The sequence below is a fragment of the Pleuronectes platessa genome, chromosome 1 (assembly GCF_947347685.1).
Source record: "Pleuronectes platessa chromosome 1, fPlePla1.1, whole genome shotgun sequence".
NCBI classification, from domain to species: Eukaryota; Metazoa; Chordata; class Actinopteri; order Pleuronectiformes; family Pleuronectidae; genus Pleuronectes; species Pleuronectes platessa.
In genome coordinates this window covers 21,170,864-21,189,481 of record NC_070626.1, presented here as the reverse complement: position 1 = coordinate 21,189,481, position 18,618 = coordinate 21,170,864, and the positions used below count along the sequence as shown (strand labels likewise).

General features: G+C 41.6%; 1 protein-coding gene across 1 annotated transcript in view; it reads left to right on the top strand.

Annotated features, from left to right (window-relative positions):
* Nucleotides 1–15,569, top strand: part of syt7b (synaptotagmin VIIb) — a 34,290-nt gene extending 18,721 nt beyond the window's left edge. Inside the window, exons 4-9 of the mRNA XM_053423514.1 lie at nucleotides 5,910–6,033; nucleotides 11,928–12,195; nucleotides 12,314–12,483; nucleotides 12,805–12,919; nucleotides 13,099–13,298; nucleotides 15,465–15,569. Of these exons, the coding sequence (XP_053279489.1) occupies nucleotides 5,910–6,033; nucleotides 11,928–12,195; nucleotides 12,314–12,483; nucleotides 12,805–12,919; nucleotides 13,099–13,298; nucleotides 15,465–15,569 (982 nt within the window). The remainder of the gene's footprint in view (nucleotides 1–5,909; nucleotides 6,034–11,927; nucleotides 12,196–12,313; nucleotides 12,484–12,804; nucleotides 12,920–13,098; nucleotides 13,299–15,464) is intronic.
* The last annotated feature ends 3,049 nt before the right edge of the window (nucleotides 15,570–18,618 follow it).

Sequence of the window (18,618 nt, the reverse complement as noted above, 5' to 3'; positions counted from 1 at the left end):
GATGTTATCATGTCTGTTTGAGATATTATGCAGCACCAATGCCCCGCTGCAGGCTGTGTGTGTGTGTGTGTGCGTGCATGTGTGCGCGAGAGAGGAAGTGGAAGAGTACAAGTGAGTGTATATTTGACGGTGAGTAAATATGTATATTTGCACGCATGGGTGCACTCACCTCACTACCACACCCATTTGGTCCATGTCCCCGAGGCCGTTGTCGTGTTAACAGTCGTGATTTCGAGGACACTCTGAGCAGCAGCAGGTCTTTATTTTCCTCACGTGTCACCAAACCTTGATCTGCAGTGACTGTGACATGCAGACTCCTCAGCTCTGCTCGTCTTTCACAAATCTTTTAGGAAATAGCTCTACTCATATGAGAGTAGAGTGGTGCCGATTTATCTGTATTAAATGTGTCTGTTTCCCACAAAACAAATTCAGAGTTGAGGAAACACTTCAGCGGTGCAAAAAGGGAGAGAGAATAATCCTGTGATCATTTTAGAGATTTTTTTTATAACTGAGCATATGACGACACTTAACTTTCTTTTTTAAATGGCATTTAAACTAGAGAGCTGCTGCACTTTTACACCTGCAAGAGGATTCATGCAGGTGAAAAGAAGAAAAGACAGAAAAACTGAAAGCCGTTTGAAATACAATTAGGGAAATTGTTTATGCTAATCAAGATAATTTTAATATTAAAAAAAAGTAATCAGGTAATCAATATTCTATGATCTTCAGCCAGTTAAATTTCTGACTTAAAGTTGGTCAAATGTACATATGTTGTACAGCACGAGCAGCTGTAAAATTAATGAGGCCATATTTTCAGTTGATTTATATAGTCATCAACCTGAAGTGAGGCATTACATTACATTGATTTGCCTCCTACTACTCCACTAAAAACCTGAGTGCAGTTTTCATTCCCTACTTTTTGACAGATGTCCTCCTCATCTGGTAAACTGCTGATTTGGATGCATATAATCTTGCTAATGTATTTTTTTCCCATCAGTTAGTGCTCTTCATGTGTCGCCCAGCAACTGAGCACTGTCTTAGGTTAGATAGGAAGAGAAGATTTAAACTTTTTCCACCACTTGTTTCCACTTTTACTTGTGCAACTATACTTCTTCAAATTTATGCAAATATGACAAAGGCGCCCTGGTTGTCTCAGGGCTTCATTAGACTGGAGGAGACAGAACTGTGGATTTATTTACAGTCTGGGAAAAAAGCATGCATAATATATGCAGACCTGCATTAACTACAACAGTTTTATACGCAGTGTATCAGGGTATTATATATGCTCTGCAGGACTGAGATGATTTATAACCAAATATTCACAGTAGCATAATAGAATGAATTTCTCTGCTTTGTTAATAATGTAGTAAACAGATGGCTGTGTTTATGGAAGGTTGATAGTTCAAGATTTCGTGTGGTTTCTGTTTTGTGCTGGGTGTTGATTCAGTGGAGTTCAATGAGCTGTCATTTGGCCAACTCCTCCTCCAAGTAAGCATTTACTAGAGATACATTGTATACTGTATAGGCAGAGAGCGGAGGCCTCTGAGGAGACATCTGTGTAACTGGGGTTTCAATGAACTCAAGAGGGGAGTAGGTGAAACAGGGATACCTCTTTTTTTTTAAGCGGAAATCTTTCAAACTTGTAAAACTTCGATTGCTGGAATGCCCCCAAAAATCTACATTTTACATTTTGATGCTCTGACAGTGCTGGTGAGAGTATCTGGATCAGATTTACCTTGACTGTTTTCAAACTTATCCATTCTGTTCCCACACATTCAAATATAAAGTACGTTTAAAAACATAAAGATGATGAAACCCTGGCGGATTATGAGGGGCATTTTTTAACATATTCTCATTAATTTAACTTATGTTATAGTTAGTAAATTAAAACTACGGGATGGGTCTGTGCTACCAGGTGAGCTACCAGGTTTGAGACCACCTGCTGTGCTCGCTGGTTTGTTTCAAGACTGATTTCAAGCCGAATCTTAACAAATAATGTATAGAATTTATATAATAAAGTTTAACATAAAAAAATTCCTGCTGAACAACTAAATTGAACTATGAATAGGGGGTAACTAGCCTGGATGCCAGACGAACTTATCCCCGCCCACAACATTTTAGGTTGGGCAGTTCGGTCTGGAGTCGCTCCGTTGAGGAAAAATGATGGCCCGACCGGGCCAATCAGATTGTCAGGGCGGGCTTTATACGATGATTGACAGATGATCAACGGTAACGTAATCAACCACGTCATCAAAGTGCCCTTGGGTTGAATTCGTTTTCAACAAACATGCCTGCCGCTGGCGAGCTGAGATGTGTAGATGCTGCCATTGAGTCTGTTTTAGAAGACATCGACAGCGCATTCATTTTTAAAGAGGAACACAGAACGTGGAGGCGACGCCAAAGCACCGCGCTAATCCCTATCGCCCCGGCGCTTGGCTGTTCACAACGGACACTGAAGCGACGCTGAACCGCCGGGCAGCGCTAATAATATCACCCGTTGATCCAGTAGATCGCTGCACGGCTTTGTGCCGGTCACACCGGAGGCTGAAGCACCGCGCTGCGCCAAGGCTGCCTCGCGGTGCTTCAGCCTCCGGTGTAACCGGCACAAAGTTTTAACATGGGAGTGGATGGGAGCCAGCTGTTATTTAAGGCTTGGCGCTGCGCTGAAGCGTCCGGTGTGAACCTGGCGTTAGTAAATAACTCACAATACGTTGCTTAGCATACGTCACATACTACGTTGCTCTGATTGGTTGTAGGTCTATCCAATTGAGCGAAGAAGAATTTTACTTCCTGGTCAGTTGAAACACGCCCCATAATCACAGCCCAATGGAGCGGTCTCAGACTCACATTCTGACTAGAATTGTGAGTCTGACAACGTCAGGCTAGGGGGTAACATGTTACAAACAACAATGAAAATCCTTTTGAAATTGAAATATCAAGTTCTGTTCTGGCAGGCTGAATGAAAGATGTAATCTAAAATGTTATTCTTCATACAGCGATGTGAAACACTGAAGGTAAAACAGAGGGTTTCAGAGAAGACACTGCAGCTCAGGGGACCGTTGCGTCATCGCCACAGACGGCGAGACAGCGAGACCGCCTGGTGTAATGTGTGTGACTGCCAGTGTTATGTAATTATTTTAAGGTAACACATTGTCTCCTGATGTGTTATGCGGGGCTGTTATTAGAAGCTGTAATTGAACCTTATTTTAACCTCCCCTGCAAACATCCTTCATCCATCACCTGCTGCAGAAATGACGCCGTCGTGTTCCAGACGTCCTTATCAGCGGGTACATGAAGAGTAAGCTGTGTTTGGCAAGCGTCTGAAACAGAAACCATTTCATTTTGAATTCAGTCTGCGCTGCATTGTTAGCGCTCTGACCTGCAGATCACGGAAAATAAATGTAGAGTGACGAATCGATTCTTTTTTCCTCCGCACCGTATCCTTTTCTCCTCCCCTCTGTATTTTTCTTGTTCGCGCTCGCTCCACTTTTGCTTGTCTCTTTGCTCTACAACCCCTGTCCATCTCTCAGCCCTCCTTCTCCAGCCTCCCTCTATTCTGCCTGCCCATGTAACGTGTCAGTTTGCTTCCTCTCTCTGCTCCAGAGCATCTGACTCTTACACCCAAACCAAATCTGGTGTGTTTTATTTCCAGGCCTTCATCCTGTCTCCCTTCCCTCCTGGATTTATCTTACGGCTACTGTGTATGTGTTCCTGTATTTATGTCTTTGTGAGGACCATATCCAACAGAGACCCTACAAAGTGAGGACGTTTTTGGAAAGTGAGGAGATTTTGACTTTTTCAAAGGGCTGTTTGAAGGTTTAGACTTTTTTTTAGGGTTAGAGTTAGGTTTAAGGTTAAGGGTTAAGGTTAGGCATTGATGGTTAAGATTAGGGTTAGGGGCTCGGGAATTAATATGCCATCAGTGTCCTCACTAAGATAGAAGTACAAACGTGTGTGTCTCAGTTTCTCATTAATTTGAGTCAGTAACCTCACTTTGTTCATTCTATTTAATCTCCCATGTCTTAACAAAGACAAATACTCTCCTACTCTCATCCTCTGCGCACACATGATACGTTTTCAACTGTATCTCTCCTCCTCGGATAATCTTTCCCACAATACCATCTTCTAATCTCACTTCTGCTTTCCCCTTTGTGTTTAACAGCTCACCTGTTCACTCGCTCACACTGTTTCTATCTCTCTGACTCCGGCTCGCTATGTCTGCGTGTTCGTTTCTCCCTGGGTCGTCTCTCTCGCAGCGATAAGTGCTCATTAGTCTTATTTGTCAATAGGCAGAAACAGACACTAGCATTAGATCTTTGTATTTTCCATGTCGACCGAACTGTTGCATAATATGAGCAAGGAGCAGTCTTTCAAATTTCCTTGTTCTCTATCTTTTTTTGTCCAAGGATTTTCCAGACATATTATGGTTTATTTCCAAAGATCTTGCAATGGAGATTTTATTTTGTTTGACGGTTTATTTTGTCCATGTCTTGGGCTTATTTGCGACTGTTGTTATTTTATTATTTTATTTCTAAATGACTATTCGCACATTTATTTTCTCTGATACTGTTGCAGTCCACATCAGTGAGTTATTCCAACTCTTCTGCTTTAGAGACAAACACTATTTGACTAAAAGTATGTGGACACTGGAACTGCTTGATTCTAAATGCATTAAAGCGATGGTTCACTATTTCGTGCAAATTCCTTTATTTATTTTCTTAGCAAGGGTTGGATGAAAAGATTGATATGGCTCCTGTGTTTATACTGTAAATATGAAGCCGTCACCAGAGCTCTGTTAGCGTAGCGTAGGATAAAGGCTGGAAACAAACGAGATTTGTATAAGTGAGCTTTGAAGGTGCTGGGAGACAGATTTCTGGAAAGAGCAATGCTGTTTCCCGCTGTCTCCAGTTTTCAGGCTAGACTAACCAGCTGCTGACTCCTGCCAGCCTACGTCTAATTATCAGCTCCTGCTTCATATTTACATTATTAGATGTTAAAGTGGCTTCAATTTTCACATCTAACTGACAGGAAAGTAAATAATTGTAATTAGTGTGCTTTTGATACGCAGCTCCATTATCTCCATTGGACTAAAGCCGATCAAAGAAATAATCAAACGAGAATGCAAAAAGACAACTGGTGTGTTTTACAGCTGTGTCAAAGATAGACATGTATGCTCCTGTTGTTTCTTAGAAATACAGTCTATAGGTAGAAATGGCTACTGAAAACTAGCCTTGTTATTCTTTTGACTACCTCCTTCTATTACATAAACCTCATCTCACAGGCTTTAGGGTTTTCCCACGAGTCTTCCATGTCAGCTTCCACAACACGTTAGACCCAGGGTGCTCATTTTCAGCCACAAGAGCGTTGAGACTGGCTGGGTACTCATGTTGGGCCATAAAAACCAGATCACAATTAGTGTTCAAGCTCGTCCCAAGAGTTCCCCTCAAATGTTACCACAAACCTTCAGAGTTCAGTGAAGTCTGAACACAGTCTGTTGTGCCACCAGGATGAAAGTTCAGATTCCCCTGTGCTGTTTGAAAAATATTTTGTCTTCACTGTCAGTAGAAGCAATGAGCTGAGCAGGCACACATCCCTTCATTAATCACGTTTTTAATTGCCAAGGATCAACCTAATTGTAACCTAACATGGCATTTATTAAATTACTAACACAATATTTGAATTTTTTTTTAAATTGTATTATGGGTCATGTATTGTGATTTCTTATCTACACTATTTATTCTTTTGTGTGGCATACACAAGTGAAAGATGAATTTGCATAATTCCTGCTTTATTGGACAGCACATTTTTTAATCTTAATCCAAAGACTTCCTTCAATTGTAAATGATGGACCAAACGTACAGTACTTATCCTGCTTATTAATATGTATGTGTCTCTCTCCATTTCAACAGGACTCCAGGTAACAAACCAGGCAGTAGCCCCAGAGGTCAAACCCCAGATGAGAGCGGACGCCGCCACGACGCCAACTCCTCTGTGTCTGACTTGGCCAACTCAGTCACCAGTGACATGCTCATGGTAACGCACAATATCAACGCAGCCCCATGAGACACCTTCTATTGATGTGTCACTAACTCATCTGCTGTGTGTCCTCTTTCTGCTTTGCTGAGCTTGTCTATATTAAGAGGAGAAAGGCTGCTGTCAGCAAAACCTTTTAAATCATAAAAAATGATAGGGCTGAGAGTCTTGAATGGGGCCCTCACATCATCTCTCCTAATCTAAGATGAACGTTACGTGCAGACGTTGTTATATCTGTGTTGCTTCGTTTTTAACTTGTTGTGTTGTTTTATGCAGAGTGATTATTGAGCTGGTTAGTTCATTCTTAACCTCGGAAACAGCAGTTGCAGGCTCATTCACAACTGTTCGACTAGAAACATCCAATCATATTAGTTTGTAAGTACATGGCAGCCATGATAGCCTGACACCTTTTACTATTTCTCTGCTGATACATCAATTTCATCCACACCTCCTCCTTATTTGCGGGTTTGCCATCGTTGATTCAACTAAGACTGAATGAGCAGTAAGAGCCTTCCCTGGCAAATGTGTTTTAAAATTTTTAACTTAATGGTAATTTAAATGTGTCTCTAAGTGAACTGTGGTTGTATAAACTTTATTTCATTATGAGCAGCATGAGGATATTTCATGTACTTTGTATGGTGGCTCTGAAGTGAAAGTCACAACAGAAAATCACAAAACACAATCGCAGAAAGAAAATACGGAGAAAAAATTATAAAACATGTGGAAAGTGCATGCATCCAGACAGCGATAAGCTGTGTTTTGATAAAAGGTACTTCTCTGTTAAAAGTTCATGCCACATTGTGTTTTGTGATTTGTTATTGTGGTTTTAACATCAGAGCAACCATACAAAGTACATGAAATATCCTGATACTGCTCAAAACCACATACAGTTTATACAACCACAGTTCGCATACACACACATCATGGAAATTAGTATTAAATAAAAATTGTAAAACAAATTTGGCAGTGAAGGCTCTTGTGATTTGCACTTCAGTGCCAACGTAATGTTAATGGATTAAAAGTTAATGTTGACAATTCATTGAAACCACTAGATGACTGCAGATCGAGCTTGTGAACTCACAGTAGAGCTTTTCAGATTTGGCTGTTTTGGATCTCAGTTGTTTGACTGCACGTAAAATTGACATATTGAAGTGATTGATACAGTAGTTAACAAATACTGACTTCTATTACAGTATTATATTATTATGTCAGTATTTCAGTTTCTGGGAAAATATTAACATTGCTAAAAAAAGAGAGAAACTAATGAGGAACACGAGCAGTCAGACAATTCTATGGGTTCCAAGCCAAGCACCAACCCAGCCAAACTAAATTGGAATACATGAAATAGGTGTTACAATATTTCTGGAACTGTCTGCTGTATAAATCTATTGCTATTTACAGACAAAGCTCATGGTTTCATTTTGAATTATTTCCTTGGACGATCACTTTATTTACAATGGTGTAAACAGTGTAAAGTTTTAATTTCCTCTGTTGTGCAATAGTAGTAGTAGAATTGACGTTGGCTAATTATTAATAATCAGGAGGCAAATCAATGTAATGAAATTATTTATTAAAAATAATTAAAAATTATAAAGCTAGTAATTAAGAATAGTAAAATAATTAATTAGAAATGATACAGTTATCAATTAATAATGGTTAAATAATTAATGAAAACAATAAAATTATCAATTAAGAATGAAACAATCTGTAATTAATGCTTATCGTTGCGGGGCACCACCCTGGTTACAGGGACCAACGAGTCAAACTATAGTTATCAGTCTCAAGTGATAAAAGTTAAATTAATAATCTCTATATTTAATATTAATGATTATATAATAAACAATGAAGGGTTTTAAGTTCGAGCACAGGCTATAGTAATCCAGCTGTATTCACATACACATGTACAAATAATCACAGAAATACAAATACTTTAATTACAAAAGTATTTATTCAAAAGGGGAAATAAAGTTAATGTTATTTCAATGATTCTTCATTTAACAAACTCCAATATTTCAAAAGAAGGCAACAGCAGCAGCAGCACTTGGTCACAATGGTCACACATGTAATACTGAGTATCTACTGGTGTGTGTGTGTCAAAATAACACAACGACGTTCTATCAAAATAAAACGTCGACTGAATAAGGAAATAAAAGAAATGGAAATAAAACAAATGTCTGTAATTGCTCCCTAAAATTACCTCCGGATCAACTAACTGGAAAGGTCAGCTCTATCTTCAGGGAATCGGGAATGGGCTGATAAACTAAAAGTTAAGGTTGCCCCCTTTAGCAACTAAATCAGCTGAAGACCCGGAGGGGTCTGTTGATGTCTTCAGTGCAGGGTAAATGGCTGATAAACTAAAAGTTAAGGTTGCCCCCTTTAGCAACTAAATCAGCTGGGAGGCCCCAAAGGGGCCTGGTGATGTCTTCAGAGCAGGGTAAAATGGCAGCGATTTTTGATGAGCAGCCCCTCTTATTAACCTGTGGAGGCCCAGCCTCCTTGAGGTGTGGTCATGGGATGATGCTGGCTTTAAGCCAATTGAGTGTCAGAGGTCAGATCAGAGTGGGAACGGCCAGGAGCAGAGCAGGGGTTTCTGGGAAAACACCAGGGAGGAAGTTACCCCCAGAGGAGATGCTATCTCCATGCTTGATCTTAGCTGGAAACTTTAGAGCTGGTTTCATCTTGGCTCACAGGCCTTGCTTTTACGACTCATTGTGTGGATCCCACCACATGGCCAGTTCAGCAGGGACTCTTGCCCAACACCTCACTCATAGAAATCAGGTTCAAAGCGACAAAAATAAGTTGCAATAAACCCAACTTATCCTCTGAGAGCATCCTGTACTAAGAATTAAAGTATAGAATTATAATTGGTTCTAGAGAACATGGTGAGAAAAAGAACGCCCGCGCACTTCAGTTCAATAGCTCGAAATCCAATGAGAAGCGTTTCCTCCACCCAAGTCTATCGTCCCTCAAAAATAACATTCTTCATCCCACTCAGCTCACCCACCTGTGGATCCTCACAGAGAGTTATTGCCACAAAGTATCTCAGTGAACAGAGACATACAGTAATCATCACCCTGAAGTTACACTGGGAGGGGAGGGCGACAGGGGCCTTATGCAGCGAGGTTCGGTAATTAGCTGCGAAAGAACACGCAGTGCTGTGGGTGCTGGGAGAATATGGCAGAGATGGGTATGAGCGGTGTGTAATTATGTGGGTTTCATGGTGTGTCTGAGGAATTCACAGTGGGGATGCTTAATGATAATCCTCGTTCCGGGGCAGTTTTGCCAAAGGCGTCTATATGTTACACAACCCTCGCTATCGTGCCACTCGTGCTGCTGTAGGGAAAAAGTAATGGTGCTGTATACAGATGCTGTGTTGAGAAGAAGGATGTCAGAGTATACAGTATATATCGAACCCTCTCAAGCGTCTCAGTTGATAAGGGGTTGGCAGTGGATGGGGCGGGGGTCCTGTCAGCATCACATGCTTCTTATCAGGATTCACTCGGACGCTGCTTTCCTTCTGTGTGATGCTGACGGACCCAGGGACAGTGTGGTGTGAATGTGTCTTTGCTCCTGCTTCATCACACATCCACACGCTTGCAGAGGTTGACATATATGTGCTTTATTTGTTGAACAATAAGGATGGTGATTTTTTCATTATTGTCAACAAATCACTTGAAATCACCAAAACCATGCGTTTGTCCGATTCTCAATACGATTGGAATTCCTAAGTTTACGGCATATGTGCCATCAATTTGGAATGATACACATATTGTTGGTATGTATTTGCAGGTTCCACGACAATGTAAAGCCATTTTCAAACATGAACGCTTTGTCTTTCACATATGGAGAAGCAGCAGGAGATTTTTCCGGGTCAGATGTATTCACAACAACAGGGAAATGGCCTTAACATTCAGATGAGGCGTGGCGTCTGGATAGAGTACAGGTGGCGGGATCACACAGTCTTTGTTTACAGCACATTCATATCACCAAAAAACTTTGTCAGCATCTTCTACGTGCCTGGCAAAACTTTTAATTCAGTCCGTTGGTCAATTGGGTCTTTTGGTCTTGTATTTGTTGATAATAATAGAAAATAGAGATTATATCCTTATCCTTTCCTTGTTTGTTACCTTGAACAAATAAAGCACATAACCACATTCCAAGACAACAAATATACAGAGTATCTCTAGATTTATCCTTCAAAACGTAATGCAGACTTTACCATGTGTTGTGTTCAGGCGGTATTTGCATTGACTGCATGTGGGTTGTTTGGTTTTCAGTAAAAAAATTAATTAGAGAGGAGAATTTAAGAAGTGAATGGGAAGAGAGGAGAAAGGGAGAGAGAGCCCAAATGCAGAAAATGGGGAAAAGCAATTTAGGCCAGCTGTTGGGTGGAGGACTGCATAATGAAAAGTGATCATATTCAGCATGGTGAATGAGGTTGAGCAGCACCATCAGAAATATGTGGAATAATATGGAATTGGATATTACATTTCCGGAACTGCTCTTTGAGTAATGCCTGCAGCTCTTCCTCCATCAGATAGCACTTTTTAAAACTGGATTTGTGTCCCTCTCTCTGTCCCGGCCATGGCACCATCAGTGAGACGGTCTGACCGACAGATTATCTGCCTCTCATCTCCACACTGCTTCAGACACTTGGTGCCCTGGTCACAGCATCCACGTGACATAACACTATTCTAATTTGACTGTCAGGAACTGTATTTTCAAGTTAAGGTGTAGAACTAGTGCCCCCTGTGGACTGGAGTCTAAGTTACTTAGGTACTGTGATATATGATATCACCTGCCAACTCACCTGAAAGGTTGGATAAGTCTGACCCTGTTTTCTGATAAGTTCTGATTCTGATAGTACTACATTTTGTACACCCTTGCTTACAGGTTAGTGGGTTCACCTGGTTGAAACCAGTGAAGGTAAATATGTATAAATTTGGTCGACTTGACAGCTCCCCAAATGTGAAGCCAAGTGTCTCAATCACCACCTGGTGGCTGGCCGCAGTATAGCTCATATACCCCGCCTCCTCTATGTTAGTCGATGTAATATGAGCCAAACCTAAAAGATTGGTTTCCCTCAGTTATTTGATGCTATGAAAAAAACAGGGTGAAACATCATGATTGACAGCACAGATTGGTCGATCTCTTTATTGGCGGGACCTCGCTACCGTGGCTTTATCCCCTGATTGCTATTACGCAAGATGACAGTGTTCATGTCCAGGGTACTTTGGCTTCTGGCTTTCCGGATAGTGGGAAGAAGTGGAGATGCGTTGTCCATCAACTGTCTGTGGTTAAAACTAATACATCAGAGCTGTAATAAATCCTCCCTCCACGAGAGTTCTAACGTTGAGTATTCGTTTCAGAAGCGTTGAGTCAGCTTCATGTTGGAATCTCAAAATTCACTTGCTTCTTTGGTTGTGGAGCTTTCAACCACATCCCACTGTGCTCAGTTCCTATGGAGCTGTCGCTGTTCAAATCTTTTATAACTGAGGACTGTCGTTCCTGCTCATTCAATCATTCACTCCTCTCTGTTATAGAATAATAGACTCTCACTAATTTACTCTGCGGTGACCAGTAAATTGAGATTTCAGACACTTATGAATCATCATCATTTTGCGTCTTCACCGGCAGATGTATTTTCAGATTAGAGTGATTTATCACATCTTTAACGTGAGACATATTGCAGAATGGGATTTAATTTGTTTACACACTATGAACTTGGACACTCAAATTAAGTATCAGATAATAAATATAGTATACTCTAGTAAATATGGAGTAACATAGCGTCAGACTGGACACAGTGACCATTATCAAGCCCGCTTAAAAAAAAATAACAACCCCTGAGAATATATAAAATGAAAGTAACATTTGTTTCCTGTGCCTCTAAGTTGTCTCCAGGTTCCGAGGAAGACGACCACGAGGGTCCAGTGTGTGAAAAGCTGGGTCGTGTTCAGTTCAGCGTCGGGTACAGTTTTCAGGACTCCACCCTCACCGTCAAAATCCTGAAGGGCCAGGATTTGCCCGCAAAGGATTTTTCCGGCACCTCTGACCCATTTGTCAAACTGTACCTGCTGCCGGACAAAAAGCACAAACTGGAGACCAAAGTGAAGAGGAAGAATCTAAACCCCCACTGGAATGAAACCTTCTTGTTTGAAGGTTCGATGGAGGGAGCTTTCATAAAACCTTAAACATTAACTGAAAGCTGAAAGATGTTTCTTTTCCATGTGCCTCACTGTGACCCTCTGGGATTGTGCTGTGTCTGTTTCTCCCTCAGGGTTCCCCTATGAGAAGGTGGTCCAGAGGACTCTATACCTGCAGGTTCTCGACTACGACCGCTTCAGCAGGAATGACCCCATAGGCGAGGTGTCCATCCCCCTCAACAAGCTGGACCTGGCCAACATGCAGACGTTCTGGAAGGAGCTGAAACCATGTAGCGATGGCAGCGTGAGTGAGAAAGAAGGGAGTGGGAGGGAAGGAAGGAGGTAGAGGGAGGGGGAGGCGGGGGAGAGCGAGACGATGGGACAGAATGTAACGGGTGATGTCATTCCTGGCTGCTGTGACGCTCCCGGGGGAAATGTGGCAGGGTGCTGGTGGGAGACGGGATGGAAGGGAATGTGGAGGAGGCTGACAGGTAGACGGAGAGAACATAGAAAGCCAGAGATAGACACAGAAAATACACAGTAAGCAGCTGAACAGAGAACAATGGGGGGGAAAGGGGACAGAAAAGTAAACAATCGGCTGCTGTTGTGTGTATGATTTCTCCAGGGGAGTCGAGGGGATCTGCTGGTGTCTCTGTGCTACAACCCCACAGCCAACATCATCACTGTGAGCATCATGAAAGCCCGCAACCTCAAAGCCATGGACATCGGAGGCACTTCTGGTAAAGATGCTCCTTCATCTCACGTGTCCTTTCAGCGTTGACCTTCTACATTACCGCAGCTTCAACATAAAAAAATGACATGATTTACTTCTAGAAAATCACATCAAGCCCACGACAGCACCCATAGTAACAATGCATTAAATTATAGTAAACATGGATGTGCGTCTGCCTCTCCACAGACCCCTACGTAAAAGTGTGGTTGATGAACAAGGACAAGCGCGTGGAAAAGAAGAAGACAGTGGTAATGAAGCGCTGTCTGAACCCTGTGTTCAACGAGTCCTTCCCCTTTGATGTGCCTGCCCACGTGCTGAGGGAGACCACCATAATTATAACCGTCATGGACAAGGACAGGCTCAGTCGCAATGATGTCATTGGAAAGGTATCTCCTTCCCACTTCTTCCGTCTTCTTCTTCTTCTTCTTCTTCTTCTTCTTCTTCTTCATTATCCTCATCTTCTTCTTCCTCCACATTACCCTGACCGTGATACAACCTCACCAGCTGATCGCTTTTGATCGCCAGTCTCTACTGACCCCTGCTGGTACATGCAGACCAGTCATACGAACTGTAAATGAATAAATGTAGCCTACAACAAATGACTTGAAAGGGCTTCATTTTGCGTGTGGACCAGAGATTTAAACCAACGACCCAAATGAAATCCAGGCGCAGGCAGGTGCTCGCTCTCAAATGTCATCTCCTAAAATGTAAAATTGCATTACATGTAGAAGATGTAATCAAATTCACTCTGAACAATAACAGAAGCATGTTTAATACAGTACATTGGTGTAGTATTGTCAGCTTTTTTGCCTGAACCTTTCAATTAAGATGAATCTGCTGGTCTCTTTAGAAAAACACATCTATTGCCCTCAAAACCCTCAAGGGCCGATTGCAAACACCGAGGCTGAGAGAGGCAAAGAGGCTTTGAATGTTTTGGTTGCCAATGTCAGTATCAGACATTTCTATGCTTATTTATTAATTCAGCAAATTCTTACTTTCATCTCCTGATATACTGTTAATATTTTATAACTTAATTATTCAAACTTAATCCTTCATATAGGTTCATCTGTGCATTGCCTGTAGAAAAAGTCACATTGATGAATGTTCAGTTGAGCTGCTGTGTAACTGATAGTCTAGACTACATTGGCTTAAAGAGGCTCTAGGTACAGTTTGGCTATTAGCCTAGCTACTCCAACGTTAGCATTAACTGTCTTGTAATCGAGCAGAAACGTTACAGGTTCAACATCAACTTTCATTCCCTTACTCACATTTACACCGATGTTAATGACGCTACTTCTATTTCAGTCACTTCTTTGTTTCTAATGAAGTTAGCGTGCTGACCAGCAAGCCCCATCCTGACCAGCTGACCCGTCGCATCACTTCCTGTTAGCGCCCAGTTTGTCTGAAGAAGTAACGCCGCTCAGGGGACAAATATCTTTTGTCCTGTAAATACAACAATGTCTGAAGCTCTTGGCGAGCGATCAGCACCACCTGCTTCCAACAAGAAACCTTGTTTGGTGGCGGAATAAGTTTACAACGTTTTCTAAATGTTAATCAGAATGAATTTGAATTTCAAGAGCACCAACTGAACACTGACTACATTTACATGCACAGCAACATTCTGTCTATTGCCCATATTCTGAATAAACCCTTATTTTGATTGTGATGTTGCTATTAGAATATTCCATTCATTTCCCCATTTATATGCGATCAAAACGTATACATGTCCACATAATGCAACTAAGATCAGAAAACTCAACATGTCTTGATTTTTTTTCTTTTTTTTAATGCTCTTTACAAGACAGTGTCTTATTCAGAGTATTGTCTCAAAATATTGGTATCCATGTAATCATAGTTACTATCTCTGCTTCAGCTGTATTTATTACCAAACTATTTTCTTCTTTCAGGAAACCTTCCAGGAAATTATTAGATATGTACTGACTCGTAAAGTTAAGCTTTAGCCTACATGTATTTTAATGCCATTACTGATTCATATATCAGTACACAACTCAGCTCGGAACAAGCCCAGACCCTTGTGTATGCTGATGGATTTGTTTACTTATGACCAAATACCAGCTGCTCTACAAGCATTGATAAATAGTGGCGAACAGAGCTCGACACAATTTATAGTTTCTGTCTGGAAAGACCCCAAAGCTCAAATCAAGTCGTTCGTCAGACACTGTAGGAACAATATCTGAGCTGTGTGCTACTACTATGGTTTTCTATGACCTGTGCAGACCTGGATTCTCTTTCTGCAGGAGAATTACCTAAAGACTCTGTGTCTGATCTTCATTAGTGTCACCATTATCCTCTCTCAGAGTATCTCTGCAAGGGAAATCTCTTCCTCGAATGGATTTTTTCCCCGTCGTGGATTTGAATTGAATTCTGAGTGTAGTTGCAGGCTTAGCGGTGAAAGCAGGGCTAGACTTAAGTCTCACTGAGCGTCTCTTTACCCGCGTAATACCTGACAGTTTTTTGGCTCTGCTTTTTACAAATAACATCAGTGTCTTTGTGATACGACACGAGTTACACCGACTGTCTTCTTTTCACAGATCTATCTTTCATGGAAAAGTGGCCCTGCAGAGGTGAAGCACTGGAAGGACATGATGGGTCACCCTCGCACCACTGTGGCTCAGTGGCACGCCCTCAAGACCTGAGGGACCCAGCGACCAAACCTGCCTACAGTGTCGTCCCCCCCCCCAGAATTCAGCATCCGCCACCAAACCCCCCCGCCCTCAGCACATATCCCCCTAATCTCTAACTGCGGTCTCGGGCTGCAGGAACTGTGTGTCATCTCTTTGTTCTCAGGCCTCTTTGATATGTCCCCTCGTGACATCATCCTCAAACTTCACCCTTGTCCAACTCTGATTCCCACCTCACCCCCTTTTATCCATTTGTCTGAACTTAAAAATGTCTGTGATGTCTTGACACACCTCCTCCTTTGTGCCCTTCTTTTTAAGACGAGTCTTTCCTCCACCTTGTCAAACATTCTCAGTGTTCTACATCCGAGCAGTGGCCTACCTCTTGCCACCCATGACCAAAAACGGATCTAACTGATACTCCAGCTATCCTCTGTGGCGGCAAGGCGGCCTGCTACCGACATGCACCTGAGTGTGGATGGCGCTGCATCGGTTGTTGCAGGGAGGAATCTTCCACTCTGCTCCTCACCTCTTTGTTCAAGTCCTCTTCATTTGCAGTCACTCTTTCTTCCATCCCCTTAAAATGCCTGAAAAATCCGGTAAACCAACAAAGGCAATGGAGGAGTGATGCCCTGTATTTAAAAATGGAACTGGACTCTGTCACTCAACCCATGTTTGATCTTTTACACATTCCACTCTTTCTCTGGCACCCATGTAATAATTCTCCCTTGGCTGGAACCCTTCGTCGTCTGTGCGTGCTGTGGGTGATGTGCTGTAACCCCAAATGAAGATCTCCAAATAAAAAAAAAGAGGATAAGAACAAGATAATTAAACACTGGTCCTGGAGGATGAGTGTAAAAAAAAAAAAAAAAATAAAAACATTCTTTCCTATTTTCTTGGAAAAGAAAACCAGATGGACAGTTAAAAAGAGTAAAGTGATTAATGTTGTGATTTATTTTTTGGTTTTTCAAAAAAGAACGTAGAAAATCAACTTGTTCTTCCAGACTGAAAATAAGCAAAAAGCCAGCTTCAGTAAGTGTATGTGTGTATGTGTGTGCGTGTGTGTGTGTTAGAGTGTGTGTGTGCGTGCATGTATACATGTGTTTGCGTAAGTTTGGACTTGCACAGCTAAATTAAAGATATTGTTAAAAATAGAATTGCCCTTGATAACGATGGTGAACATAAAATATTGTTAGAGCTTGTGGTGTTGATCTTAGCTGAAGACATGAGGAGGTCACAAGTTGAAAGAGTCCGTCGACCCAATATAAATTATTTAAAGGAACCCAGAACCAGAAAGATATCGTTAGGTATATGTCGTGCGTTTGATCCCCTGAAATCACTGCTGCCACTTCAAATACAAAGGAAATCCAAAGGATGTCATTGTGGTACTCATCCTCATTTTCAAGTGGACTAGAATAATAAAAAAAAAACTGCTTTCAAAATCCAATTCCATCCAACATGAGTAACCAGGGTATTTTTCAAATTATTTAAAATATATCTCATATTGAAAATTAAGTTTTTATTATTATTTGAGCACATTTCTAGCTTTTTCAAAAGGAAAACGCCCCAAAGTGGACCTTGAGTTTTTTTTTTTAACCTCAATTTTCGAGGTTAGGGATAAATACTGAGTTTAGTTAAATAAATGGAGGTGGTAAATGACTTTGCTCGGGGTTGACATATTAAAAAAAATCTAATGTAGATGGAAAAAAGAGACTTTCCCTGTCACCCACTCTACAAACAGATTCATTATGAGTATTTACCATGGAATAGACGCCTCCTTTTCTTCGTTGCTACAGAGCACTAAGAGTCCATGGGAGTTTTGAGTTGGTCACAGGTCTCTATGTCCCCCCCCCCCCAGTTCCATAAAGACACGTGTTAGGAGGATGAATGAAAACGAAATGAACGAAATAATAACTGGGAGAAAAATCTTTTTACATTCCACTGATTGTTTTTGTTGGTCTACTGGCTGTGTGCATGTGTGTGCCCGGGTGAGTGTCAATTGTTGAACTTGAGTTTATATGTGTGATTGTATTTATTGTGAGTCCCTCTGTGTGTTTATCTGCACTGAGTTCTCTTTTGTCAGTTTAATACAGAACAACATTGTTTACCGTTTTTATTCTGTATCAAACAATCCAGATGTACAAAGAAATAAGTTTGTCAATTCCTTACGAATCACTACACTCGTCAATGACGATGCTGGAACAAACCTCTCTTCATAGCAGGGTCACTGCTCACGTGTGGTTTTTAAAATGACGTTTGGTTCGAGGGGAATTTGTTATTAGGTTGAATCTTAAACCAGCTTTGCAACAAGCCCGGATAAAAGCCTGTTTCCTTTGACTGCCATACACCAGATATTTTACAGAAGAAGCTAGTGACATTTTGTGCGATCTGTGCTTTCTATCTGATCATCCAGGCCAAAATAACGAAGGGTGGGTCCCTCACATCGCTGTTGACGTTCTCCCCCCCCCTTCCCTAAACACCCCTGTCGTGCACACATGCTTTCTGGCACAAAGTGTTCTGTGTGTGCCTTACAAACCCTGCCACGCCTTGCTCCTCACCATATGTGCCCCCTCACCAAGTGTCAGGGAGGGGGTAGAGAGAAAAAAAGGTGACGGGAGATAATCATCACCTCTTGCATCACTGCTAGCTACATCTCAGGTCAGAGCCAAGCATTGGAGCATCCCAAAATAACCAGGAACACGGTCGTCTGTCTGTGCCGATGGCCCTGTGTGTTAAACAAGGCATTACTGAGAGTGCTGCTGACAAAGCATTACATTCCAAAGGCTTAATGAAAGTCACCTCAAGCAATGCAACTTGAATATTGCTTGAATATCAGTCAGGGTTCGGTATGTATTAGTTCTGAGGAATGCAACTAGAATCATCTTTCTACACATCACTGGCCAAACACCGGTAAATTCATGCGGAGGAGCTTGTGTTTCTGATTTTGGGCACTCTGCTTCAGACAAAGAGAGGTTAACCAGCAACATTTTAATTTATATACTGTACAAATGATCGTGAAGTGTCCTGTATGAAAAAAAGAGAAAAAAGAATCAGTATTTACTGGGGA